This window comes from Macaca fascicularis, chromosome 12 (genome assembly GCF_037993035.2).
Source record: "Macaca fascicularis isolate 582-1 chromosome 12, T2T-MFA8v1.1".
NCBI lineage: Eukaryota > Metazoa > Chordata > Mammalia > Primates > Cercopithecidae > Macaca > Macaca fascicularis.
In genome coordinates, this window is record NC_088386.1 from 99,333,073 (window position 1) to 99,358,069 (window position 24,997).

At 40.1% G+C, this 24,997-nt stretch overlaps 1 protein-coding gene across 12 annotated transcripts in view; it reads right to left on the minus strand.

The window, feature by feature from the left end:
* Nucleotides 1–467: 467 nt before the first annotated feature.
* Nucleotides 468–24,997, minus strand: part of RAPH1 (Ras association (RalGDS/AF-6) and pleckstrin homology domains 1) — a 107,539-nt gene continuing 83,009 nt past the window's right edge. For 8 of the 12 annotated variants that reach the window (XM_005573995.5, XM_045367521.3, XM_045367520.3 and 5 more), the window contains 6 exons: nt 22,920–23,063; nt 21,921–22,031; nt 15,895–15,993; nt 15,120–15,240; nt 11,444–11,586; nt 468–8,011 (listed from right to left, as the gene is read on the minus strand). In XM_005573995.5, coding sequence (XP_005574052.1) covers nt 6,029–8,011; nt 11,444–11,586; nt 15,120–15,240; nt 15,895–15,993; nt 21,921–22,031; nt 22,920–23,063 — 2,601 coding nt within the window. In that variant the 3' untranslated portion in view covers nt 468–6,028. Of the gene's footprint in view, nt 8,012–8,062; nt 8,675–9,199; nt 9,276–11,443; nt 11,587–15,119; nt 15,241–15,894; nt 15,994–19,915; nt 21,065–21,920; nt 22,032–22,919; nt 23,064–24,997 lie in introns of those variants that run through there. The other 4 variants (XM_074009821.1, XM_015432593.4, XM_005573997.4 and 1 more) reach the window with 4 other exon arrangements.

The window sequence follows — 24,997 nt, forward strand, 5'->3', positions numbered from 1 at the left end:
TAAGTACAGGTGCAGTTTCCACAACCACGTATGATTGATTGATTGATTGACGGTGAACGAAAGGGGAAGGCTTCCATGTTTTTTGCCCTAGTTTGGTACATAATAAAGTGATTGCAAACACATTACACATTTATACATACCTTCACACGGCAGTCCAACACACAATTGTGACTCCAAAGATTTGAAACAAAAGGCATTCCTTTTTGTATTAGTTTGTACCTAGTTCTTTGTTTAAAGAAGAAAAAATCTTTAAAAGCTGTTGTCACTTAATCACCAGTGTATTTAATGGCCAAATTTCCCTAGTTGGTATAAAATACTCTTAAAAGTTAACAAACTGAACATATCAAACTAATTTATTTACCACACTTAATTTCTTCTGTGTATGGCCTATGTTCTGGGTACCCTGATACAAAATGCAAAACCAGGTTCTTAATGGTGCCGATCCACAAACACTCAAAGTCCCCATGTTTAAATGAAATCTATGATTTTTTTTATTAAGGATTTGATAAGCTGACATAGTGAAAACATGTAACTGAAAAACATTTACACTGACTGTACGACTAGTGTGCTAAGCCATTACAATAGTTTACTGACATAACTGGCAAGAGTAACTTGGAAAATAACTTAATCCAGCAGAACAAAAACCTCCTCAGTAGTACTGAATATATCTCTCTCATATATATATCTATATATATATAGCTTTGCACAATCGGAGCAAGGCACATAATGAAATGAGCATACATTTATGCAGAAGAAAGTAGTAACAAAGCTGCAAGAAAAACTAACTTCATCTTCACTGAGCTGTGCATAATCCTTTGAATAATAATGTCCTCTACCTGGTACATTATAATGAAGTTCCTTGTCTTTTTCATGCTTTAAAAAAGTATATTTCTACATTGTATCTACTTATGGCAAAGCTCCCACAGCCTAGAAGTTGGTGTGAGCCTTGACTGTTTTTTAAAGAACTGAGGGAGGAGCAATCCCAGTTAAATATAATGTGCAATTCTCCTTCAACAGTAAACAAGGTTTTTACAACACTTAGCACAAGCTAATTTTATCTCAAATGTACATACATCTCTGTAAGAGTTCACTAGTGGCTGATAGTAAAATGAAGCAAAATCATTTGAAACATTCCAGTTAATGCTTATTTTCTAGGAGGGATTATTTACAAGTAGCGAAAAAAAAATGTAGGAGGTGGGGAAATATGAAAAATGGCTGTTTTTGGTATTAGGTTACAATAAATTTAATGAATGGACAGTTCGCAAAATATAAGGGTTTCCCCCCCTTTAGTGCTGCAGACAAGTCTTACTGCCTAAGATGCTGAGGCGTCAGCAATCATGAGCTTGGTATTAGTAGCCGCCATGATAAACACAATCACTTCCCAACTTAACCATCTATAAAATACATAGTGTTCACCATCACCCTGACTCAATTCACTTTTCCAAATGTCTTTGGTAGAAAGCAGCCAGACCCCCTGTGGGCAGTGATGTCTCTTGTGAGACACTTTCCATTTCTGCCAAAACTAGAAATACCACCTTCCTTTACTTTCATTAGCACCTCAAAGTTTGCTTGCTGGATTTCTTTAAAAATATTCTGCCAAAAGAGGTGAAGGCACTGGGGGTTTACAGCAAGTATTTTCTCTTTAAAATGGTTTATTATTTCAACAAGCAAAGAGAAAACCAACTGGAGAAATTTTACGGCACTTACCAAGTATGTTTTTCCTTTTTATTTAGCAAGTTTTATTCTACAGCTAAATTTCAGATTTCTTTTACATATAGACCTTGCAAGGGCACGGTAAGAACTGAGCACTTGTTTTGTTTGAGGGATAAAGGTGTAGAAATGTTCTCTTTGAATTTTAAAAGGAATGCCTGTAATCCCAGCACTTTGGGAGGCTGAGGCAGGAAGATCACTTGTGGCCAGGAGTTTGACACCAGCCTGGGCAACACAGTGAGACCCCCGTCTCTACCAAAACAAAAAAAACAAAACAACAACAAAAAAAACAAACCTTAAGAGATAATAGTTATCTAATTCTTTTATACTTGCATTTCTCTTTGGATCAAATCTCAACTTTGTGAGAGGTCATATATTCCTACAGGGTTAGGAGTACCCTGCATAATTTATACAAATGTAAAGTGTATATTAAAAAAAATCAAAGTGCCAAAAGGTACTTGCAATCTAAAGGGTTTTTTCCCCCTAGAAACAGTCACCCTCTCATCAAGTGTATGACCCAATTATACCTATTTTATGAAAATCAAGTCATCACACCGATAACCATACAGGATCATATGGGTTTAATTGGTCTAAACTTGAGTGGGATTAAATCAGTTATAATTAGTTAGCTCTGTAGGTATATGAAAAACTTTTGGTAATGTACAAAAATAGGAATGGGTTTTTTATCTGTTTAAAATCGCTTCTGTGTTTATAACAAAATTACTTTTAGCTGAGGAACAAAGGTGACAGAGTTCTGTCGGTGGCTGATAGTCATAGCAGGCCAATCCACACCATTACCTGAAATATTTTTCAGGCTAATTTATAACTTTATGGATTTCCTTGATACAAGTTTATTAGTAGTTGTATTCTCCCAGAATAGCAGCAAATAAAGCTTGAATTAGATGTACAGCTCCTAATAACCTTGACCTCAGAGTTGTCACTTGGTTGGAATTATTATGATCCCCCCAATTTAAATTTTCTTGAGAAACTCAGCATTGTTTTCAGTGACAAGAAAACATACATGGGAAGGGGACCCAAGAGAGTTCACCAAGATAGTTCACAGCCCTTTGCAGGGTGTGCCTTTGGTGGTGGGAGCACCTTGATTTTACAGGACTATGAAACACCATGTCTACTTCGTTTGAAATTTTCTGATAAAAATAGTCTTCTGTAACTTAAGATTCCACATTCTTTTTCATTTAAAAAGTCCCAGAAATTTATCCAATTTACAACTAAGGTGGGTATCTGTAAAAACCTTAAGAACAGTGACTCTTCCCAAGAGATTTATAGCATCTAAAGCAGGTGGAGTGGGGGAAGAAAAAAAAAAAAAAAAAAAAAAAAAGGTATTTGAGCAGTAAAAGTCAAGCTGGTAAAATCCAATACAGAATATCTAATAAACCTGAAGTTATTTTACTGAGAATAGATTATGCTGTCCTACAGCATTGGTGCCAAAACTTTAAGCATAGAGTGATTCTATTTTGAAATTATCTATAGTAGAAATTAAGAGTGTCCCTAATTAAGCAAGTCACTACCTGTAATAAGCACCTGTTTGCACTGCCCTCGGCAGCAGGATGAGTTAATTCATGCTGTTCACTTTTCAGTACAGTCAAGTCAACTGCACAGACTTGAAGCAGCCAAGCTGGGTGAGAGCTGCAGAGCCGAGGGCAATGAAAGAAGGCACAGTACTAGTGTCATCCGGCAGTAGATGCTTTCCATGAATACTCCAGAGAAAAAGAGCTACAGAAATACAGTTGAGGAAAAGCTACATCCTGACAAAAATCCAAATTAAAGAAAACCCACTAGGGAGTAAAACATCAGAAGTATAAAGTATCACTTTACTGGTTTTTTAAATTCAGTTCATACATGAGGTTAAAACATTTTTAACAGCCATTTCTGTCTGTGAAGGAATGTCAAGGGAAATGGCCTGTTGGGAGACAAGCCACTGGATTGGGGTTAAAATGACAGTCTCCTCCTCTAGCCTTACCCTCTTCCTGGCATCATTAGTGTTCAAAAGGATGTCTGCTCTTCCAGGAAGACACACCAGAAGCATCTGTTCAGGATGGCTATCATCAGGATTGATACAAGCAAGAAATTCCAAGAAATCCTGCACTGAAAACACAAAGGCTGTTGTTTCAGGGCTCAAGTCATGGGTGAAAAAAAGTTGGGGGGTTATGTTTTTTCCCCCTCAAGGAAAATTGAAGTTGCCTACTTTCTCATAAGAAAATCACCACAATAAAACTCAAAACCCCAGGGATGAATACTCTGATAATTGGATTCATATTAACTCTAACCCACAAATATGGGTGACCCTCAAAGTATAAAACTTCTCAGGTAGCAGACTATGAGAAACTCATTCATGAATCACAGTGGAGCTTGGCAATCTACTCAAACATTACCCAAATTTCTGTGCATGCTTAAATTAACGATGCAGATGTGTTAAAGCTCACTTCATAAACATCAAACATACAACTTGGTGAACAATTTGAAATGCCTAAAAATTAACGGTGTATATTCTTACTGCTCCATAGAGATGCAGCAGTGGAGAGGTGCCGCTCATTCTGTTTATGATGCGGTTTTCGTGGAGTGTGGGTTATGCGAGACCTTGAGTATACTGTACTAATTAAGCACTTTTGCTCATTCTAGAATTATTGACCGTCTCTTCCCCCACTTTACTGGCATTTTTTCCTTGTGGGACAATGTCAGCTGATTTCTGCAGTTTGCATTGGTAATCATTAACAATAGGCACAGACTTTGATTACAAGATGTGCTCCCTTTATAAGAGGTGGGATGGCCCATTTTTATTCTCGTTTGGGAGCCACTCTAAGATTGTGTTTCATTCCTAATGGTCCAATTTATCATAAGTTGATGAGACAGTACATATTTCTCTCATGAACCAAGGAAAATTCACAGAAAAAAAAGCATATAGAAGTATATAGTGTGTCATTAGAGCAGTGACTCCATGTTATACCAGACTGCACATGCATAATACGTAATGTCAGTTACTGGACTTGGACGTCCCACTCCATCAGAACACCTGGTAACCTGAACTAATCACAACCAGGATGCAGTCAGCAAGGGTCCTGGTGGCCCCAGTAGCTATAAATGATATTGTCTTCCCTCTCCATGGTAGTGCCATACTTAATGAGTTTTTTGTATTACCTATTATAACCCATATACAACCGGATTAATGACACTTGCACAGGGGCCAGTTTTGTTCTCTCATCACCCTTCCCTTCTATAGAGCAATGCTCAAAAACTGCATTTTAGAATATGATTTTGTTTTTCATACTGATGCACCATATTGGGGCACAGGATGTGTATATTTCATATACCAATTTACAGATACGTAATAACATCTACCTAAAGCACATATTTTAAGAAGGTAACTGGTGACCCAAAGACATACTGGGACAGAACATTACAGAGATAACTGTGTTGTCCATCCTCTTAAAATCAATCAAAGTGAGGATCATGAAGCCAAGTTGATAAAGCTTCATAAAACAGTACTAAAAAGGAACTCTCCAGAATTACAGCACTAATTATCCATGTATTGTAGGCAAAGAGCTTACCTGTCAGCACATCCCAAATGTGGATCACTGCAGCAGTACTGCAGCTAGAACGGCTGAGTTAGTTACACCATGTATTTACTTTATGCATAACCACATACAGAGATGTCTGTGAACATTTCCCCATCCTGCACTAGTTACCCGTTCTATGAAGCTGAGAGATTTTCCTGATTTAAAGTGCCCCTTTATGTATAGCAATGAAGTGTCAGTCAAGCAATTCTAACTTCAGCCAACTGGGGAAAAAACAAACACAAAAGCCTTATAGATATACCACACATTCTGGTGATTTTTCTCAACCAGAAATAGCACATTCTACATCTATTTCTTAGTTATATAATACACAACATGCACGAATAGGCTACACATGGACAGACACTTACAAATACCTTCTAAGTAAGTGATTAGAAGTTTTTGGTCCAATCCACATGATATAGAAATCTTAAGAGACAACACACATCCCCTTCTATGCCTCTTCCACCCAAAATACAGAACACCCATTTTCAGATTAGGAGAGAAAAGGAATAAATAGAATAACTCTCAGCTCTCTCTATATATACACATACACATACATATATGTATACATATATACACACATACACCGTATAGCTGTGTGTACACACGCGCATACACATATAGCTGGACACTACCTGAATAACATCATACCAGGAGGCTCTGAACACCTGAATTCACAGATGATCAGGTGAGCTGATTGTAGAAGTGATTACAGATATCATGAAAATAAAGTCCTATGGTGGCTACCAGTCTCTGGAGAGCTTGGTGTTCTGGTCTCTCTTTGGGGGAGCAGGAGGGGGTCCTCTCCGCAATGTTGCATAGCCTGATATATGACTGCCTCCGTAACCAGCCTTCTGTTGATCAGACAGCAGTTCCGGGGGTGGTGGAGGCAATGCCATATCATCCATGGTGGCTGTTGGTTCTGCTCTGGACATGCGGGAGGAGGAGAGCGAGCCATGCCGAGTGATGGACTTTCGTTGCAGTGTCCTGTTGAGGTCAGCCAGGAATCCAGGCTGGACGCTAAGGCTGGATTTGGGAGAGGTGGGCACTTGTGGCACAACTGTGGCCATTGTTGGCTGCTCAGAAATCTCTGCTTGAGTGAGGCGGGTGCTGTCATTCCGTTTGGGTCGTGTGGGTGGAGGGGCCTTCTTCACTGACATTTTAGACCATGGTTGTGGTTGAGGATTAACGACTGCCACTTTTGGAGAGGCGTTTCCCGAGAATACTGCTGGAATCTCAATGGGGGGCAGAGGAAGCTCTGTTTCAGGTGGAGGGGGTGGAAAATCAGAATCAGATGGAGGGGAAGGAAATTCCACCATGGAGTCCTTTCCACGCCCACTCAGAACAGGGGCTTTTGCTGACACACACCCTTGCTGGAGAACTCCAGGAAGGTTGACTCCAGAAAGATTGAGTTTTCCAGGCTTGGGGGGTGCTGCAGGAGGTGGCAGGGTCTCCTTGCTGGGAGACCCTGATTCTGCTGGCGGTGTAAACTTGCTGACTAGACTGTCCACCGAGGGTCTCTTGGGCTCCGGGTGCTCTGCACCGCTGCTGGATTTAATGCTGGAGTTGCGCTGGGGGGTTGGGGGTGGTTTCTTTCCCCCAGGGCTGGATGTCTTACTGGTCTTTTTGCCTGGAGATCCACTTTTGTCAGGGGTAGGAGAAGCTGTGGGTGGAGGTGGTGGTGGTGGTGGGGCTGGGACAGGCGATGGGGGTGGAGGAGGAAACACCAGGCTGCTTTCAGGAGGGGGAGGGGGGAAGTCCGGAGAAGGGACTGGGATGGAGCTGGGCTGCCACTTGGGCTTTGCTTTTACTGCAGGAGGGGACTGTGGAGCTACATTTGCTGGGACAGGCTTTAAGGGCTGAGATTCCATGGCGGGGGGAGTTGGAGGGGGTGGAAACTGGCTGGCTATCTGCTTCACGACTGAGGGCACCGGTGACAGTGGAGAGGGAGGGGGTTTTGCACAGAAGCTCTGTTGCTTGGGTAATGTTGGTGGGGGTACTGGAACAGGAGGGGTAGGGGGAGAGGGTGGAATGTAAGAAACAGGGAAAGCTGGCTGCTTTTTTGCTGGGGGTACTGGAGGAGTAGGTGTGGGTGGTGCAGCTTGTGTCACAACAGGTGCCACAGTCTTGGTGCTGGTTGGTGGGGGTATGGTCACAAGAGGTTTTGGGGGGGCTTGAGGAGGGAGGGGTGCAGGGATAGGAGGAGGTGGGGGGGGTGCTGGGGGAGCCACCTGAGTAATATGCTGAACTTGATGGATCTTCAGTGGAGGAGGCGGGGCACTGAACTGTGGAAGGGATGGGGTACACGGTGCAGGCTTTAGCTGGGCCATGGCAGAGCCTGGGGTTGGGGGTGGAGGAGGGGGAGGGGGTGGTGGAACAACTCCATTGGGGGGTACCAGGATCTGAGGCTTCACTGACTGTGGCTGCATCACTGGGGGTGTTGGCAGTTTAAACAGGGCCCCTGAATGCTGAGACGCATTCTGTAGCCGTGTTATTGTGCTGTACTTGACGAACATTGGGGCTGCTGAGCCTGCAGAAGGTGCGGATTGGCTGGGCAGCGGGGGAGGAGGGGGTGGTGGAGGAGGTGGGGGAGGAGGAGGTGGGGGTGGCGGAGGAGGTAGAGGTGGTGAAGGCTGTGAAGCAGTGTAGGGGGTGACTATCTTAGGTTGCGGGGATAAAGGGGGCACAAGTGAAGTGTAGGGCCGATTCATAGACTCCATTCTGGCCTAAAAGGAGTATAAAAAGGGAGTGGGAGAGAGAAAAACACAACAAAACAGTTACAGAGGTAAGCTTTGATTGTGTAAAACTAAAAAGCAGGGAGTCTGGGACATGCATGAAGAGGATGCAGAATTTGGTGGTGATCATAAAGATGGACAATGTCAGGAAGGCTAAAATCTGATTCTGCGGGCAAGAAGGAAACAGAAAACTTGTTTTACCCCACAGTAAAATAGCTAGACCACCTAACAATCTAGGAAAAATGTCCGGTTGCAAAAGCTGTTTGAATGGTGACAGGATGCATGACTTCTGACCTTGGCTGTTTGACTTTGACACAGCCTGCCCTAAATGGAACCCCGTGTGGCGGTCCTCTGAGCACTGGACTTGCAAGGGGAGATGTGATGGCTCCAGTTCACCTTTCAGTCCATGACTGCATCCACATCAAGCAGATGCTATAACTGGGTTTAGGAGGGCTTCCTGGTGGAATGAGGATGGCTTTTTGATGCTAGTAAGCTGACACAGGAGAGTATGAGAATGTTGAGCAGGCGTGCACAGTCACACGGGAATGAATAAGCTTGACACACACACTCGTGTTCGTGTGAGACACTTGCATCCAACATGCACAGAAGTCCAGCAATGCAGGTAAAGGGGGGACATTCTTTACATTTGTTTTACTGGAAAATACATAAAGAAATGCTTTGTAAACATTACAGCAAAAGACTGTAAAAATATCATACAGAAAAAGCCAGAAGAAATTAAGAGGAAGCTCTGAAAGGCTAGAATAAAGAAAATGTATCAAGAAATGGAAGCTAGCATTTGCCAGCAACCAACCCATCTGGGTAGCTGAAATGATCACATCTGGTAGTTTATTTCATGGAGCTAATCATGCACGATGGTGGTTCAGGTAGTACTTTGAAAAGAGGAAAGGGAGGACCCTTGTTTTAAAAACTTTACATACATCTTTTAGGCTCTTTGAACCAACTTGGAGGATCCAAGATAAACCATTTGTTTTCAATTATGAATGACATCGAGAATGCATGGGTTAGTGAACTAGAAGGCTCATTATAGGGCTGAATTCTAATGGCCAGCAGGACACTCACATGTTTCTTTTAAAATTACACAAAAAGAAAGTATTAGTCTGTGAGATTGGGTTACAGGTGTCACCGAGGTTAATGTGTTTCCAGAGAACAACCCCTGACCTTAACTTGACCCTGTCTTGGCTGCTTCAGGGGCGCAGGCCTTAGCTGTGCTGGCCTTCTCATCTGGCACCTGAGACTGAGGTAACAGGAGAAGAAACACAGAGTGATCAAGCCTTAAATCATGACTGCTGACAGCAGGGTTCCTACTCTTCTGAAACTCTGTGCAATGGTGGACTTTGCTGCTTAATCACAGAACATTTTGGGTCTGTGATTTTGTTTTCCTTGGCCTTACACATAACTAGGTTCTATAACTTAAAATGCACACGGAGCTCACCGTTAGTAATTTGGTAAGGCAAAGGGGTTTTTCTTTGGCCATCTGAATTGTGTAAACCAACCTCTCTAGTACATTTTTAGAGTACTAGCTCCATCCAAATTGATTAAATGGGGGAAGGGAGAGAGAATTATTGCTTAAAAGTTTGGGTCTCTAATAAGGGAGTTAAATTCAGTGTTTTGAGAATTTAGATCGTTAGAACCAATTCTCAAATGTTCATTTGTGAAGGAAAGGGCTTCAGCCCCACATGGTGCTACTAAGGCCTTCTCTACCCTGAGGGAGCCCAGTTAGTGAACCACATATGCAAATGAAGGAATAAAAGGAAAAATGTCCATTTATTCTCATTCATGAATGTACCTGTATAAGTGACTCAGACCAAAAGCACCCCCCACCAAAAAATTAAATAAATAAAAACAATTATTAATAAAAATAAAATAGTCAAGCCCAGGGTGCCACTGGTTCCTCAATGATGGAGTGGCCTCTCGCATATTGAAATGGTGCCTACAGCCAGGACACATCCCTGCCTACACAACTACAGAGGATGTCTGATAGAAGGCCATGATGTCTTTAAAATGAACTAAAGAACCTCTCTATTTTTCTAATTTATAGCCTTGCAATAACTATACTCATCCTTCAGTCTCACTGAACAATCTATTATGCAAGGCTCAGGAATCCAAAATTTTAAGGGAACTGATTTTAATTTAGTCTTCCACATAAAGTATAATTTGAAAAAATTTATCAATGCCCAAAGAAGTGGCAAAAGCATTAAAAAAAACAAAAAAAAAAAAAGGTAAGGAATGAGTCTGAATAAATTAACCAATAAAGAAATAACTGGACTGAATATGGTGGCTCATGCCTGTAATCCCAGCACTTTGGAAAGCCGAGGCGGGAGGATCACTTGAGGCCAGGAGTTCGAGACCAGCCCAGGCAAAATAGCCAGACCTTGCCTCTACCAAAAAAATAAAAAACTAGCCCGGCATGGTGGCGTGCACCTGTAGTCCCAACTACTCAGGCAACTACTCGGGAGGCTGAGGTGAGCAAGGAGGCTGAGGTGGGAGGATCATTTGAGCCCAGGAGGCTTAAATGAGCTCTGATAATACCACTACATTCCAGCCTGGGGAAAGGCGAGGGAGAGGAAGGGAGGGGGAGAAGGAAGGAAAGGAAGGGAAAGAAGGGAGAGAAGGAATGGAAGGAAGGGGAGGAAGGGAGGGAAGTGAGGGGAGGAAGGAAAGGAGGGAAGGAACGAAGAGAAAAAAGAAGAAGAAAAAAAAAGGGGCGGGACACAGTGGCTCACGCCTGTAATCCCAGCACTTTTGGGAAGCTGAGGCAGGCAGATCACAAAGTCAAGAGATGGAGACCATCCTGGCCAACACGGTGAAACCGTCTCTACTAAAAATACAAAAATTAGCCGGGCGTGGTGGCGTGTGCCTACAATCCCAGCTACTCGGGAGGCTGAGGCAGGAGGATCGCTTCAGGCCCAGAGGCGAAGCCTGCAGTGAGCTTCGATCGCGCCAAGGCCCTCCAGCCTGGCCACAGAGCCAGACTCCGTCCAAAAAAAAAGAGAGAGACAGAAAAGAAGAGAGACAACTGTAAACAGTTTCTCTAGAATTTAGGGCATTCGCAATAGATGGTGTTTTGCCATCCAAACTGCTTAAGGGTGGAAAGGAAGAAACTGTTATTTCTTTAAAATCTGAGCCACTGATAAAATAATTAAACTGCCTTTTTTTTTTTTTTTTTTTTTTAAGATTTTAAGTCATTACAGCCAATTTGTAAATATTCGTTTCCAAGGGGAAGTCAAATCAACAGGTCTCTCTGAACCGTCTTTACCCGTTACAATTAGGAAAACTGAAAATTAATAAAGGAGACCGAAATAAGGCCAAATAAGATCCCTAATAAAGACATAAAAGAATTAACAATTTAAACCCAACAGAAAACCACGGAATTTTCTATGTAAATTAAAACGAGGTTGTTACCTTGCTGGACTCTTCCAACTGAGTGCCTCGTTTCCAGGCTTCAGAGAATATGGAGCTCACGATGCTCTGCGAACGGACGTGTCCTGCTGGCTGGGTGTCAGAAACTCCACTATCAGACTGATTGGAGTGATTTGACTGAGACTCTGTTTAAAATAGTTTTTAAAACATAAGATTAAAAGAGTCAGTATTCTGACAGTATTAATATATATGTCTAGTTAGATCTTTTACACAAGGTCAGGTGCTGTGTAGAACAGTACCACGTTATTTTACTCGTTTCATCATAAACACAGCCAGTATCTTCTAGAAAACTTTCCTTACCTTGGAATTAATAGGAAATCTCAGATTAGTTTTAAATACTTCACCATGAGAGACTGATAATTATAATAAATGATTCACATAACATTATTGGTATCCTGACACCCAGTCTTTCATGAAATCAACTCTAAACAATAAAAGAATTAATGAACCATCAGTACAGGAGTCTCTCAGTCATGTCTGTGCTACACTGAGAATCAGTTTTTTTAATACCCCTGCCCTAAGGTCACCCCAGAATTGTAACTTAGGAATTCGGATCTATACACAATGATTATTTCCTTTTTTCTAGCAATGATCAATACTTAGAATTTGACCCTCCAGTGGGAAGTGTGTTTCCTAGGGATTTAGGTATTGGCCCCATAGGGTGGCAGCTGTGCTGTATCTTGGCCTCTCAGCAAGGCACAAAAAAAGTCTTGAAAGGAGTGGGGCCTGGTAGGAATGGCTATGTGTCTCTCTGCTGCCTAAATGAGGCTGAGGTGTGAGGATCATTTGAGCCCAGGAGGCTTAAGTGAGCTATGATAGTACCACTGCATTCCAGCCTGGGTGATGGGAGGGGAAGGGGAAAAGGAAGGGGAAAGGGAAAGGGAAAGGGAAGGGGAAGGGGAAGGGGAAGGGGAAGGGAAGGCTGAGGGACTAGCAAAATTGTTTCAATGGACTCCAGAGCAGGTAATGTAACCATGTGAACGCACCTAACTTGATGCCTGGTATCTAAAGGAAACTCAAATGTTAAAGCTGATCCCATCCAATCACTGTGATGGGTGGATATCATTAGAATGTCATATTAAGCACTTCAGCCAGGGTAGTCAAAGATAAGAGCCACAAATAAACCCTAAACCCAAACTCCTCTGGAGACATTTAAGATAATGTCCTCAGGGCAAAAATACAATGCAACATAAAATAAAACCTACTGTATTTTCTTCTTGATCACCCAATAGCTGAGTCATTTTTAAAAAGTTAAAACTTCACTAGCCTCATTTATCATCCCTTTTTAACATCTGCCTAATACTTTACACAAAGTGTATGAATGCTGCCGGAGCAGGAAAAGGCACTATACCTAAACTACTTCATAAAATAATGTGTTAAAGCACTTAAGTGCTAGGTAATTTTTTAAAAAAATACTCATCTTTTCTCAATCTTCTATCCTTTAATTTCCTTTTCTAAAATCCTACTTGCTACCTACTTTTTACTTTGTCCTTCCTAACCCATGTTCTGAAAGGGTTTTTTGGTTTTGTTTTCCATTTTAATAAACATTTTTTTAGAATAGTTTCAGATATCTACATATTAGATATTTGAATATTAGAATAATTTTAGCACAGAATTCCTACATACCCGGCATCCAGTTTACCCATTTAGCAATATGTTTGGTTTTAAAGAAATTCTCCTTGGGGAAAAAAATGTCCTCTTTTAATTTTATTCCCTTTACCCCATTATTAACATGTTACATTACTATGCTACATTTGTCACAACTAAGGAAATGCCCTGCTACTATTAACTACGCTCCAAACTTTATTCGGATTTCACTATTTCTCCCTATGTCCCTTTTCTGATCCAGGACACCACACTACAGTTAATCATCCAGTCTCCTGTAACAGCTTCTCAGAATTTCCTGTTTTTGATGACTTCAATAGTTTTGAGGAATAGTGGTCAGGTATCTTGTAGACTCTCTCTCAGTTTTGGTTTGTCTGATGCTTTTTCTCTGGATTAGTCTGAGTTTATGGAACTTGGGGAGGAAGATCATAGAGGAAAAAAGCCATTCTCACACACTATGTCAAAGGTAGCTATAACCAATATGACTTATTACTGATATTGACCTTGATCATGTGGTTGCAGCAGTGTTTGTCAGGTTTCTCCACTGTGAAGTTACCCCTAATCCCCGCTCCATGATCGTTGGAAGCAAGGCACTAAGCACGGCCCACACTTGAGGACTGAAGAGGTAAGCTCCACTTCCTTCAGAACAAAGTGTCTTCATAAATCATTTAGAAATCTACACAGGACAGTTGTCTCCTCTTCCCCATTTATTTATTCAGTGATTTATTTACATCAGTATAAACTCATGGATATTTATGTCCATGGGTTACAATCCTATAACTACATTTATTATCATATTGCTCAAACTGTTCCAGCTTTGACCTTTGGAGCTCTTTCAGACTGGCTCCTCTAGGTATCCCTTTGACATATTCTCATCTTGTTTTTTGTGAGACAGCATCTTGTTCTGTTGCCCAAGCTGGAGCACAATGGTGTGATTATACCTCACTAGTCTTGAACTTCTGGGCTCAAGCAATCCTCCTGCCTCAGCTTCCTGAGTTGCTGGGACTATGTGTAGTACCAAGTCTGGCTAATTAAAAAAAAAAAAAAGTTCTAGAGATGGGGTCTTGCTGTGCTGCCCAGGCTGGTTTTGAACTCCTGGGCTCAAGTGATCCCTTCACTTAGGCCTCCCAAAGCCTTGGCATTACAGGCATGAGCCACTGTGCCTGGCCCCACTGTCGTTTTTTAAGCATTCCCTTACTTTCTGGCATTATAATATGCTCCAGGCTCATCCTATATATATTCACTGCTGCAGCCCTATAATTAGCCATTTCTCTGACAGCCCTGGTTTCTTTTTTTTTTGGAAGAACGGTATTAGAAACCATGATCTATTTAAGCAGCATCCTTGACCAAAATTTAATAAAACAAAAAAACAAAAAGAAACCTCTATGATCTAGGGACTGGGTATTCTCATGTTCCTGGGCTATCACTGCTTCTGTCCCTCTCAGTGGACAGAACTAGGAAATGTTTGTGTATATACACATTCTAAATTTATTTTTACTTGAGATGAAATAGAGTCATACAGCTTTTAAATATACTACTACTTAAAGTTATTATTTCTTTCATCACATCCAATGCAAAAATTTAAAAATTCTGCTTTTAGATGACATGGATCTCATTCATGAAACATTTTCAATTGAAAGATTTATCTTAAGATGTGATCATAGCACACCTTAAAGGATATAGGAATCTGAAGGAGTACGGCTTCTTCATGGATTCTGAGTACAAAGACTTTTTCCAAGTAATGTTTTATCCCAAATTATGCAGTAACAGTGGTTTTCTAGCAGTATGTGTGTTTTGAATAAATTACATAAATATAAATAAAACTGGTTTTAAAAGTCTATATACTGATTTTTCATGTCAGATACATTTGTGAACTAGCCCATGATACTGTGCCCTCTAACAATTTTTAAAAAGGCATCTATTGATTATAATTTAGGAATTAAGTATGGCTCCGGCTTTTAAGAATCAAGTTGAAATTTCCAGGTCTACTATCAGTCTCTACAAAAACCTTCATATTAATCACAAAATAGTGCTTTGAAGCATTTTGAACTACCTGGGATGCTGGAAGAACTGGATCCTGATTTAATGCTGGAGCTGGATAAGGAGGTCCAATCACAGGTTGACTCTGTCCTCTTCAAGGCTTCTTGGTAGTTCATATAGAGCTGCTTCCCATACTAAAGCGAAGACAGGAAATGGTGACATCTAAACTTCACTGAGTATGATACAGAACGACAAGGTAAAATGGGGGACATACTGCTGTTTACTGATTGATGGTCTGTATTAAAATTAATACCTATGATACTTCAAAAATTCTTCTAATACCATAAATTATAATCTATTCTGATTTCTCCCTCATTTTTAGAGGGACAGCAAGAAGTCAACACTTGATTCTGTTCATTATAAACATTAATGTTTTTTCACCCCAAATTCTTGATCCAAGGGCAGCTTTTCAGCAGTCTTCAGGATACTGCTCCAAATGTGGTTGGTAAATGATCATTACTTAAAAGTAATTTAATTTTTCCAAAACTTACTTTGCTTAGGCTAAACTCCACTATTTAAGAATCATATAATGCATTCTCCAAACCCAAATTAAATCACTTTGATACTACACAAGCTTTTACCAGCAGTATTATTCCAAGTATACCAAATGTTAAAAGTTTATCCCTATAAATAAGGAAAAAAGACAACATTTAAAACTTGAAACTTAGGCCTGAAAAAACTAGGCGCTGGCAAATCCATGAACATCAAAGTCAGAATAACTGTCATGACAACGAAACTGTATCATCAAACACCTCATGATTCCATCATCAAATCAAAAGGAAACATGCCTTTGCAATGCGGATCCCATTGACCCACTGATGCAGTGTCCTCACATCATCACAACAAAGGTATTTGATATATTGAGATTTCTTCTGGATTTGTGGATGCTGCAAGAATGAAGACAAAATCCAACTAAGTCCCTTGGAGAACTAAAGAAAAACAAACTTTATCAAAGCTTCAACATATCCTGACAAGTTACAGGCCATTAGAGTAATGGCCAATACAGTTACGCTTCTCATATGGCCATAAGGCCAAATAAAATAGCCCATAAGAAATTTTACAAAGTAAACGAGAAAGAAACTTCTGCGAAATGTTAGGTCAAGATGTCCAAGTTAAAACAGATCTTCACATCTTGGGAAATTCTCAAACATTCCTTCTACATTTCAAAGAAACAAAGTTCATCAAGGTTAACCAAGTCCATAGAATTCTCCATCTATAAAATTATGAAAAGGAAGAGAATGTTTAATTTCATTTTCAACCCACTGAAATTATGAGTGCAGAAGACTCCAAATTAGACAGGGACTTTGACAAAGCTTCAGTGTCTAGAGGTGAGGTGAATTACTGGGCTGGGTACACCAAGCCTATGGCACAGCACCTGGGACAAGAGTCTACAGTCACACCTGTCACAGGTGAGTACAGCCCTGTAGGCCCCACTCTCTACCAAACTGCAGGGCTGCAGCACGTGCCTCCAGGGGACATGTAGATGTCAACAGCATAATCACATTTAGTTTTCACAACCCACTGTACTTTTCAGTTGAGGCTTGGATCAGAGGTGACTGACTTAACCTTGGCTACAAAATCCAGGTGTTAGGAATATGTTTAAGGAATTCTAACACCACTGAGGCTCAATCACCAGGTCCTTGGAAAGAAAAGCCCTAAATCACACTTGTTCTGAATGTAATGACTTAGGATTACCACATCTCTTTTCAACTGTTATGAAAACCAAAAAAACTAATGGCTATAATTTGCCTGGAAAAAAATTTAAATTCATGTTCACTTTTAACGAAGAAAAAGGCCAGGCACGGTGGCTCACACCTGTAATCCCAGCACTTTGGGAGGCCGAGGCGGGTGAATCACAGGGTCAGGAGTTTGAGACCAGCCTGACCAACATGGTGAAACCCTGTCTCTATTGAAAATACAAAAATTAGTCAGACGTGGTAGCGCATGCCTGTAATCCCAGCTACTCAGGAGGCTGAGGCAGGAGAATCGCTTGAACCCAGGAGGCAGAGATTGCAGTGAGCCAAGATTGTGCCACTGCACTCCAGCCTGGGTGACAGAGCGAGACTTCGTCTCCAAAAAAAACAAAGAAAGAAAAAAAGCTTTAAAAGAATTTAGTTTTCCAAAATTCCCCGATTATATTCATTGGTTGCGATAATCTCAATATCAATAAGCTCAATAAAACAAGCAATTTAAAGACGTTTTCAATGCATCAAGAATAGATGGCCACCAATAGAAGTTATATGTATCTGCATTGTTAAAGATCAATCACTTTGGTCTACAATGAGGAAAAAAAAGTAAACCCATTAATTCTATTCTTTGTTTTTCAGAGCTCAGCTCCTGTAACATTTAATACCAAAACCAATTTTCTTGTTGAAGGTTATAGTCAGTTTTAAACAATACACCCTCAACAATAAGAGGTCAGCAAAATCATACCTAACAGTCTTCCCTCCTGATAATATAGGCCCTCTCTTGGAATACGCTCCTTGTCCATGGTAAATTACATTATAATAAACCATAATAGTGATCTTGAAAAAGTAAAGGAGGGCAGACAGAGAAGTATGTATTCTTCTATAAAAGGAGGAAGGAGGATTTTACCTCATTCATTCAACAGATACTTATTGAGAACTATTTGCCAGGTGCTTCAAGTAGGTTTAGTGATGAGCAAAACAGAAGCTGTAGTTTGTGCAGAAGATAAAATAGGCCAACTGAAAAGAGCTTTGTTAGTGTTGCCAGTGAGGGCTTAAGAGACTGTTCTGCTTCATGGAGGCACTGCCTGCAGGGCAAGGTTCAGAGATCTCTGCAAGCTGCTTTAGGTGGCTGGCAGCTGTATCACTACCCCCTCCCTTAATGGTGATTTGCAAACTTGACTGCATGGTTGTTCAACTGTAGCAGAAGCCTGAGTGTGCATGTGTGCTTCTATGCGTTCTGCACAAAAATAGGGTTTATTATTATTATTTTTTTAAATTAAAACAACATCTGGGAAAATCAAAGAGAAATTATCCTCCACCCTGTTCTCCTCATCTCTCTAACCTGGGAATACAGATAATAACCTGAAGAGTACTATGGTATAACTATGAGTCTTTTTAAGCCAAGTATCAGATTACTTGCTAGTTTAAAATTCCTTTTAGAACCTCAAAAAAAATTTTCATCCTCTCACATAATAAAGGCATTCATTACTTTCCTTATGGTCATCCAGGCTCTGTACAAGTACCTCTGCAGATTGTCTGTTCTGCTAATACATTATTTCATTAAAAGTGGCATTTATTGCACCCTTGCTATGTACTAGACACTATGTAAAATATTTCACATACTTAATATTTTTCACTAAATACTCACAAAACCCCTCTGAGTTACGTATTATCTCCATGTTGCAAGAAGAAAGCAAGGCACACAGTAAGGTTAAAACAGCACTCAAAATTGCTTCCGATTAAGTGAAAAGTAGTACTAGAATCTGAACGCATGCAATCTCATCCCAGAGTGCATGCTTTTAACTACTATTTCATACTACTGCCTTATTAAAATGTGCCTCCTTTGAATCTGCTACCTCTGCTCCTTTTTCCCCCACAATATTATGCTGTCATTTTAAAAATTACACCAGGGTTAAGAGGAAGTCTGGAGGAGACATTCATTGCTAAAAACCAGAAGTTCAGGCCAGGCATGGTGGCTCAAGCCTGTGATCCCAGCACTTTGGGAGGCCGAGACGGGCGGATCACGAGGTCAGGAGATCGAGACCATCCTGGCTAACATGGTGAAACCCCGTCTCTAATAAAAAACACAAAAAACTAGCCGGGCGAGGTGGCGGGCACCTGTAGTCCCAGCTACTCAGGAGGCTGAGGCAGGAGAATGGCGTAAACCCGGGAGGCAGAGCTTGCAGTGAGCTGAGATCCGGCCACTGCACCCCAGCCTGGGCGACAGAGCTAGACTCCGTCTCAAAAAAAACAAAACAAAACAAAACAAAACAAAAAACACACCAGAAGTTCAACATTTAGATTCTTAAAAGAGTCCAGAGAACATATAATTAAATTGCTCCCAAAACAGATGAATACCTATTAAGAAAGAAAGGTCAACATTTCATTTTTTAAATGACACTGACGGGTTGGGTGCAGGCCCCTATGGCTGTCTCCTCCTCCCCACTTCTTTCCTGGCAGAGCCTTACCTCTCACCTATATCCCACAGGGTGTGAATTCTGACTGCTGTAAGCCAACCATAGTAGTTTTATTCCCTTGTCAGTGATTGGCTTGTCAGCAGAAAATGTACTCTGGGCCAGTAACTCTCAAAAGGGGTGGTTGAGTAACTTTTGTGAAATAGTTCCTTCCTCTTATAAAAGACAAATACAGGGAGCAATAATCCCTCTTCTGCTCGCTGGATTTTGCTGAGTCTACATGTGATGCATAGAACTGCAGCAGCCATCTTGTGACTGTGAGGTGAGTCAGCCCGAGAATAAGCTGGTATGTGGAAGTAGAACAAGAAAAGATGGAAAGCATTTGAGTTCTCACTGACAACGTTGAGCCACTGAAATAACCAACCAACTCTTACTGTTTTCATGTTATGAGATCCCCCAATAACTTTATTTTATGTGGATTATGTCTACTGATATTGAAGGAGTTAAAAATGTACCACCCTGGCATATTAAGTTAAAAGACACTTGAAAAACAGCAGGTACAGAAGATCACTCTGACCTTCATGCTATTTCTTAAAAGCCTTAGAAGATGAAATTACCATGCGAAAGATGCCTTCCCAATACTAGAAAGCAACAATATCTTTCTCCTCAGGGATGAGAAGTTGAAACCAACAGAATTCTGTACAGACCTTGTTAAAATAACTTGTATCTTTAAGGCTTCACGTATAATTTAGTTGCTTCTTCACAAATTATTCTTTGTCCAATCCAGTATACAAGTAATTATGCTTTTCTTCTGTTGATCTCTTATGTCAACTTAATTCGTGTGCCCAGCCAGGACCCTAAGAGGATGGAAGTGAAGTTTTTCCACCCCAGCAATACTTACATTAGAAATTAAAACTAAGAAAAAATTAAACTACAAGAATACACAGCTGCCAGGCCAGGCACAGTGGCTCACGCCTGTAATCCCAGCACTTCAGCAGACTGAGGTAGGCGGATCACTTGAGGTCCGGAGTTCAAGACCAGCTTGACCAACATGGCAAAACCCCATCTCTCCTAAAAATACAAAAATTAACTGGGTGTAGTGGCATGTGGCTGTAGTCCCAGCTACTCGGGGAGCTGAGGCATGAGAATTGCTTGAACCCGGGAGGCACAGGTTGCAGTGAGCCGAGATCACGTCAGCCAGGGAGACAGAGTGAGACTGTCTCAAAAATAAATAAATAAAAAAGAATAGACAAACACACATTACACTAGCGTGAAGATACCATCACATGTCATATAACCTTTTAGAAAACTCTACTATACATGTGTAAGAGAATGAAAGTTCAAGAGGCAAATAACATCTTAGCATTATTAAATAATTTTAACATCATGGTCTTAGGGACTGACTCTTAGGAGACTGTAGACATCATTTTGAAAACTCCTGAATTAAGCTACTTTGCACTGACTTTTAAAAAAGTATTTGCACCTAAAGGTACCTAAAATGATTCAGTGGTGTTCCCCAAAAACACAATTATTTAATAAAAGGTTGCCATTTTGGCCGGGAGCAGGGGCTCTGCCTGTAACCCTACCACTCTGGGAAGCCTAGGCGGATCACTTGAGGCCAGGAGTCTGTGATTAGCCTAGGCAACATGGCTAAACCCTGTCTCTACAAAAAAACACAAAAATTAGCTGGGTGTGGTGGCATGTGCCTGCAGTCCCAGCTACTTGGGAGACTGAGCTGGGAAGATCGCTGGAGCCTGAAAAGTCAAGGCTACAGTGAGCGGTGATTGTGCCACTCCACTCCAGCCTGGGTGACAGAGCAAGACTCTGCCTCAAAAAAAAAAAAAAAAAAAAAAAAAGGTTGCCATTACAATGTACTGAACTTTATCAAAGCAATCAAAACTCCAAAATCCTAAAATCCTAAAACTCCTAAACTAATGGCCATCACCAAACTAAAGTGACAATTCTGAGAAAAGTGAAACTAAACACGACGATATCAACATGTAGACCTAAGTAGTTACCAAGGAATTACAAAGATGGAGCCAAAGAAAAAAAAAATTATCTCCATAATTTTCTTGAATTTTTGTATGTCGTTTTTATCAGTGTTCTAATAGATCACTGTAAATTTGCTTAAAATGTCAGTTCTTCTCAAAAGTACAGATATAATCATTGTAAGAAGTACAAAAGCTTGAATAAAGAAGAAAAAAAAACTTCCTAAAAACAGCTCAGGTCGCAATACATGCATGGGCTATCATGACTATAGTTGAGGGAAAAAAAGAGACAAAAATTATTTCTGGACCAGTTGACAGCCAGTCTGATTTGAACTTGGACACAATGCCCTCTGATGGTTTGCTGAGTAAGTACAGGAAAAGAACTAAAGCACATTTATGACCTCTATTTGGCTCTGTTCTAAGTTTCCCTAAAATAAGCCTAGTGTTAAATGATAATCTCAAATTTATAATCAAACACATTTTATAGCTCACAACTCAAAACTTACAACCTAATATTCACTCCTTACCTAGAGATAACTGGTTCAGGGTCTGCTATGATATAGCACGTGCTTCTTTTCCTTACCACACTTCACCATTCCTTTTTAAACTTTGAGAATAAAGCAAAAACAGTATAATTGATGGTATCTCAACAATTCTAAAATGTCCAATAACCTGTTCTATGTCTAACATCAATTAAAATTCCTAAAAAGAGATATGTATTTACCTTCAGCACCAGACAATAGTCTGTAGGTGCTTTGTATTTGTTCCGATAGTCCTGGCCATAATAAACGTTGACATGATCCAGCTGGAGAAAGCACACCAGATCCCGAGAGACCTAAGATAAAAATACCAAAAAGATAAAATTAATAATGCACAAACAAGCAAATATACCTGGTTAACAGTTTCTAGGTGAGAATCAAAACTGCTTTTGCTAATACTAAATAGAAATTATTGCTATTTTACACAAGACAATGAGATGCTCCATTAATGTTTCTTCTTTAATCATCAATGTAACAAAAAAAGCAGCCCCTTTTACTTACTGTTTTGTCATTCACAATGAACACTAACTTGTTAAGGAGTGTTGGCATTTTAAAGATACTATTAATATAGTCTAGTACATTAAAAACAATATTGTATAATAGAGCTCTCTGGAAAGAACAAGAAAATATCATGTCGTTCGGTGCCTATAATGCATATGTCAAGTACAGTGATTCGCAACTGGTTGGGGGAGGTTTTCACCAGTTAAATAGGGGCAACAGTATATGTTCATAGGACTGTCGTGAAGACTAGATGAGATAATACTGTAAAAAAGTTTAAAACAGTCCTGATGCCAATAAACACCAAAGTGATAACTACAGCAGGGTGGCCCTTAGCAGAAGCATATTACCCAAACAAGATGAAAAAGTCTGTAATCCCAGAGAGCGGTGCTGTTCTTCCCAAACAAAAATAAACAAAACTACTCCAGAACTGAGTCCCCAAAAAACAACTAATAAAACTATGATTACAAATTTGGTAAAGAGAACTGAGATAGGCTCAACTAGTGACCAGAGAAGTAAGAACTTTCAGGTTTCTTCTTCTTTATAATAGATTAATAAAGCAATATTCTATGTCTTCCATGAATTCAAACAAATCATAGCCTGGGTTCACCTTGTCAGCATACTCAATACAAATTAAAAGCAATTAGCATAATGAGGAAGTTCAAATTCCAACAGAAGGGACACACCTTTGCTTTTCCTTTGGGGACATAGTAGATACCAGATGCTCGCAACAGAAAATAACGCTTTTTCCAGGACTTCTTGCCATCATCCTTCAACCAAAGGACTCCTTCAATTTCTGGTACAGTTACAGAACTTCCACAAAAACATTCCTAAAAGAACAAGATTATTTGGAAAGACTTATGATCGTTGGATTCTCAGAACAAAGTTGTGTTTACTCCTGTGAAATGCATGACAGTTATTAAACCAAAATGGTTTTATATTAAAACCAAGCTGCTAATTTAACCTCAATTAGAACTTTCTGGCCAGGTGCGGTGGCTCATGCCTGTAATCCCAGCACTTTGGGAAGCCGAAGCAGGTGGATCACTTGAAGTCAGGAGTTTGAGACCAGCCTGGCCAACATAGTGAAACCACATCTCTACTTAAATAAATAAATAATAAAAAATAAGCCGGGAATGGTGGCGCGAGCCTGTAGTCCCAGTTACGTGGGCAGCTGAGGCACGAAAATTGCTTGAACCTGGGAGGCAGAAGTTGCAGTGAGCTGAGATCACATCACTGCACTCCAGCCTCGGCAACAGAGCAAGACTGTCTCAAAACAAAAACAAAAACAAAACCACTTTCTATTCTAAAGACAACACGAGTTTGGAACTACTATGGCAATCCTAAAATGTTTACTAAATAAAAATGCCAGTCATAAATGTGATACTGAATTTTTACCTACGAACTTTTACCTAAAACACATTAGTGTTTCGGAGAAAAACTAAGTTGACGCATTAACTGAGTTGCATATAACAGTAGCTAAATACCTTTGTAAACAGCATAGTTACACTAAATTTAATAAAACTGTCAGGGCAAACCAAGCATTAGACTTTATTTTTTCTCCACATTTAGATTAGCTGTCAAACTAAACAGGAATATATTTTAAAAGAATGCAACATGCTAAGTGTATGATTAAACTTTAAGAATTTAAAAACTATCCATTTATGTGACTAAGACAAAGAGGGCATTTGTTTAAAAAATACTTAATACTAGGATGAAAGAACTATAAACACTTAAAATGCTAAGTTCTAAACACTATGCTTTGATAAAAATCTAATATTAAAGAAATCAATCATGTATTTGTGAAAGAAAAGAGAAATCCTCAGAGAACACTAATATAGGACATTTGGGCCTAAATTAATTTCTCCTCAAAGTACAGAAAAATTAGGAATTATAAGGCAGATTTTTACTTAACTGTAGCTTGTATCACTATGAAAACTGAATGCCGATCTTCACTTCCTGATTGCCTTGCTGGTAAGTAAAGGTTTATTCAGGTTTTCAAGTATACTAACTTATTTGATTTTAGTTCTTTAAAATCAGCCAAAAATTCAATTACATTTTTCCAAGAAAAAATGACCATGATTTTTCAAATTATTTGAATTATTTAAGGATAAAGCTGGAAATATTTTGTGAACAGCTAATTATATTCAAATTTCTCTCTGAGTAAACAGATCAAAACAGCAAAACCACATCCTTCACTGACCAGCCATCTCTTCCACTTGGCAGCCCCTAAAAGCTCATTACTCTTAGACCATTAGAATATGGCTTGGCAAAATAATAGTTTTTAAAAGGGTCTTCAGTGGCCTAACACGTTCAACACAGTTGAACTCTCTCCCTCATACTATCAAAGAATACACAGTCTTCTTTAGTTAAAATTGTAACTACAAATATAGAACCCTGACATACTTGACTTCAAAAAGGATTTTTATTTTATTTTATTTTATTTTATTTTTTATTTTAGACAGAGTCTCACTCTGTTGCCAGGCTGGAATGCAGTGGCGCGATCTCGGCTCACTGCAACCTCTGCGTCGTGGGTTCAAGCAATTCTCTGCCTCAGCCTCCTGAGTAGCTGGGATTACAGGCACCCACTACCATGCCCGGCTAATTTTTGTATTTTTTAGTAGACAGGGTTTCACCATCTTGACCAGGCTGGTCTTGAACTCCTGACCTTGTGATTCACCTGCCTCGGCCTCCTGAAGTGTTGGGATTACAGGTGTGAGCCACCACACCTGGCCTAATATTTTAATTTTTCAATGTACAAGAAAAT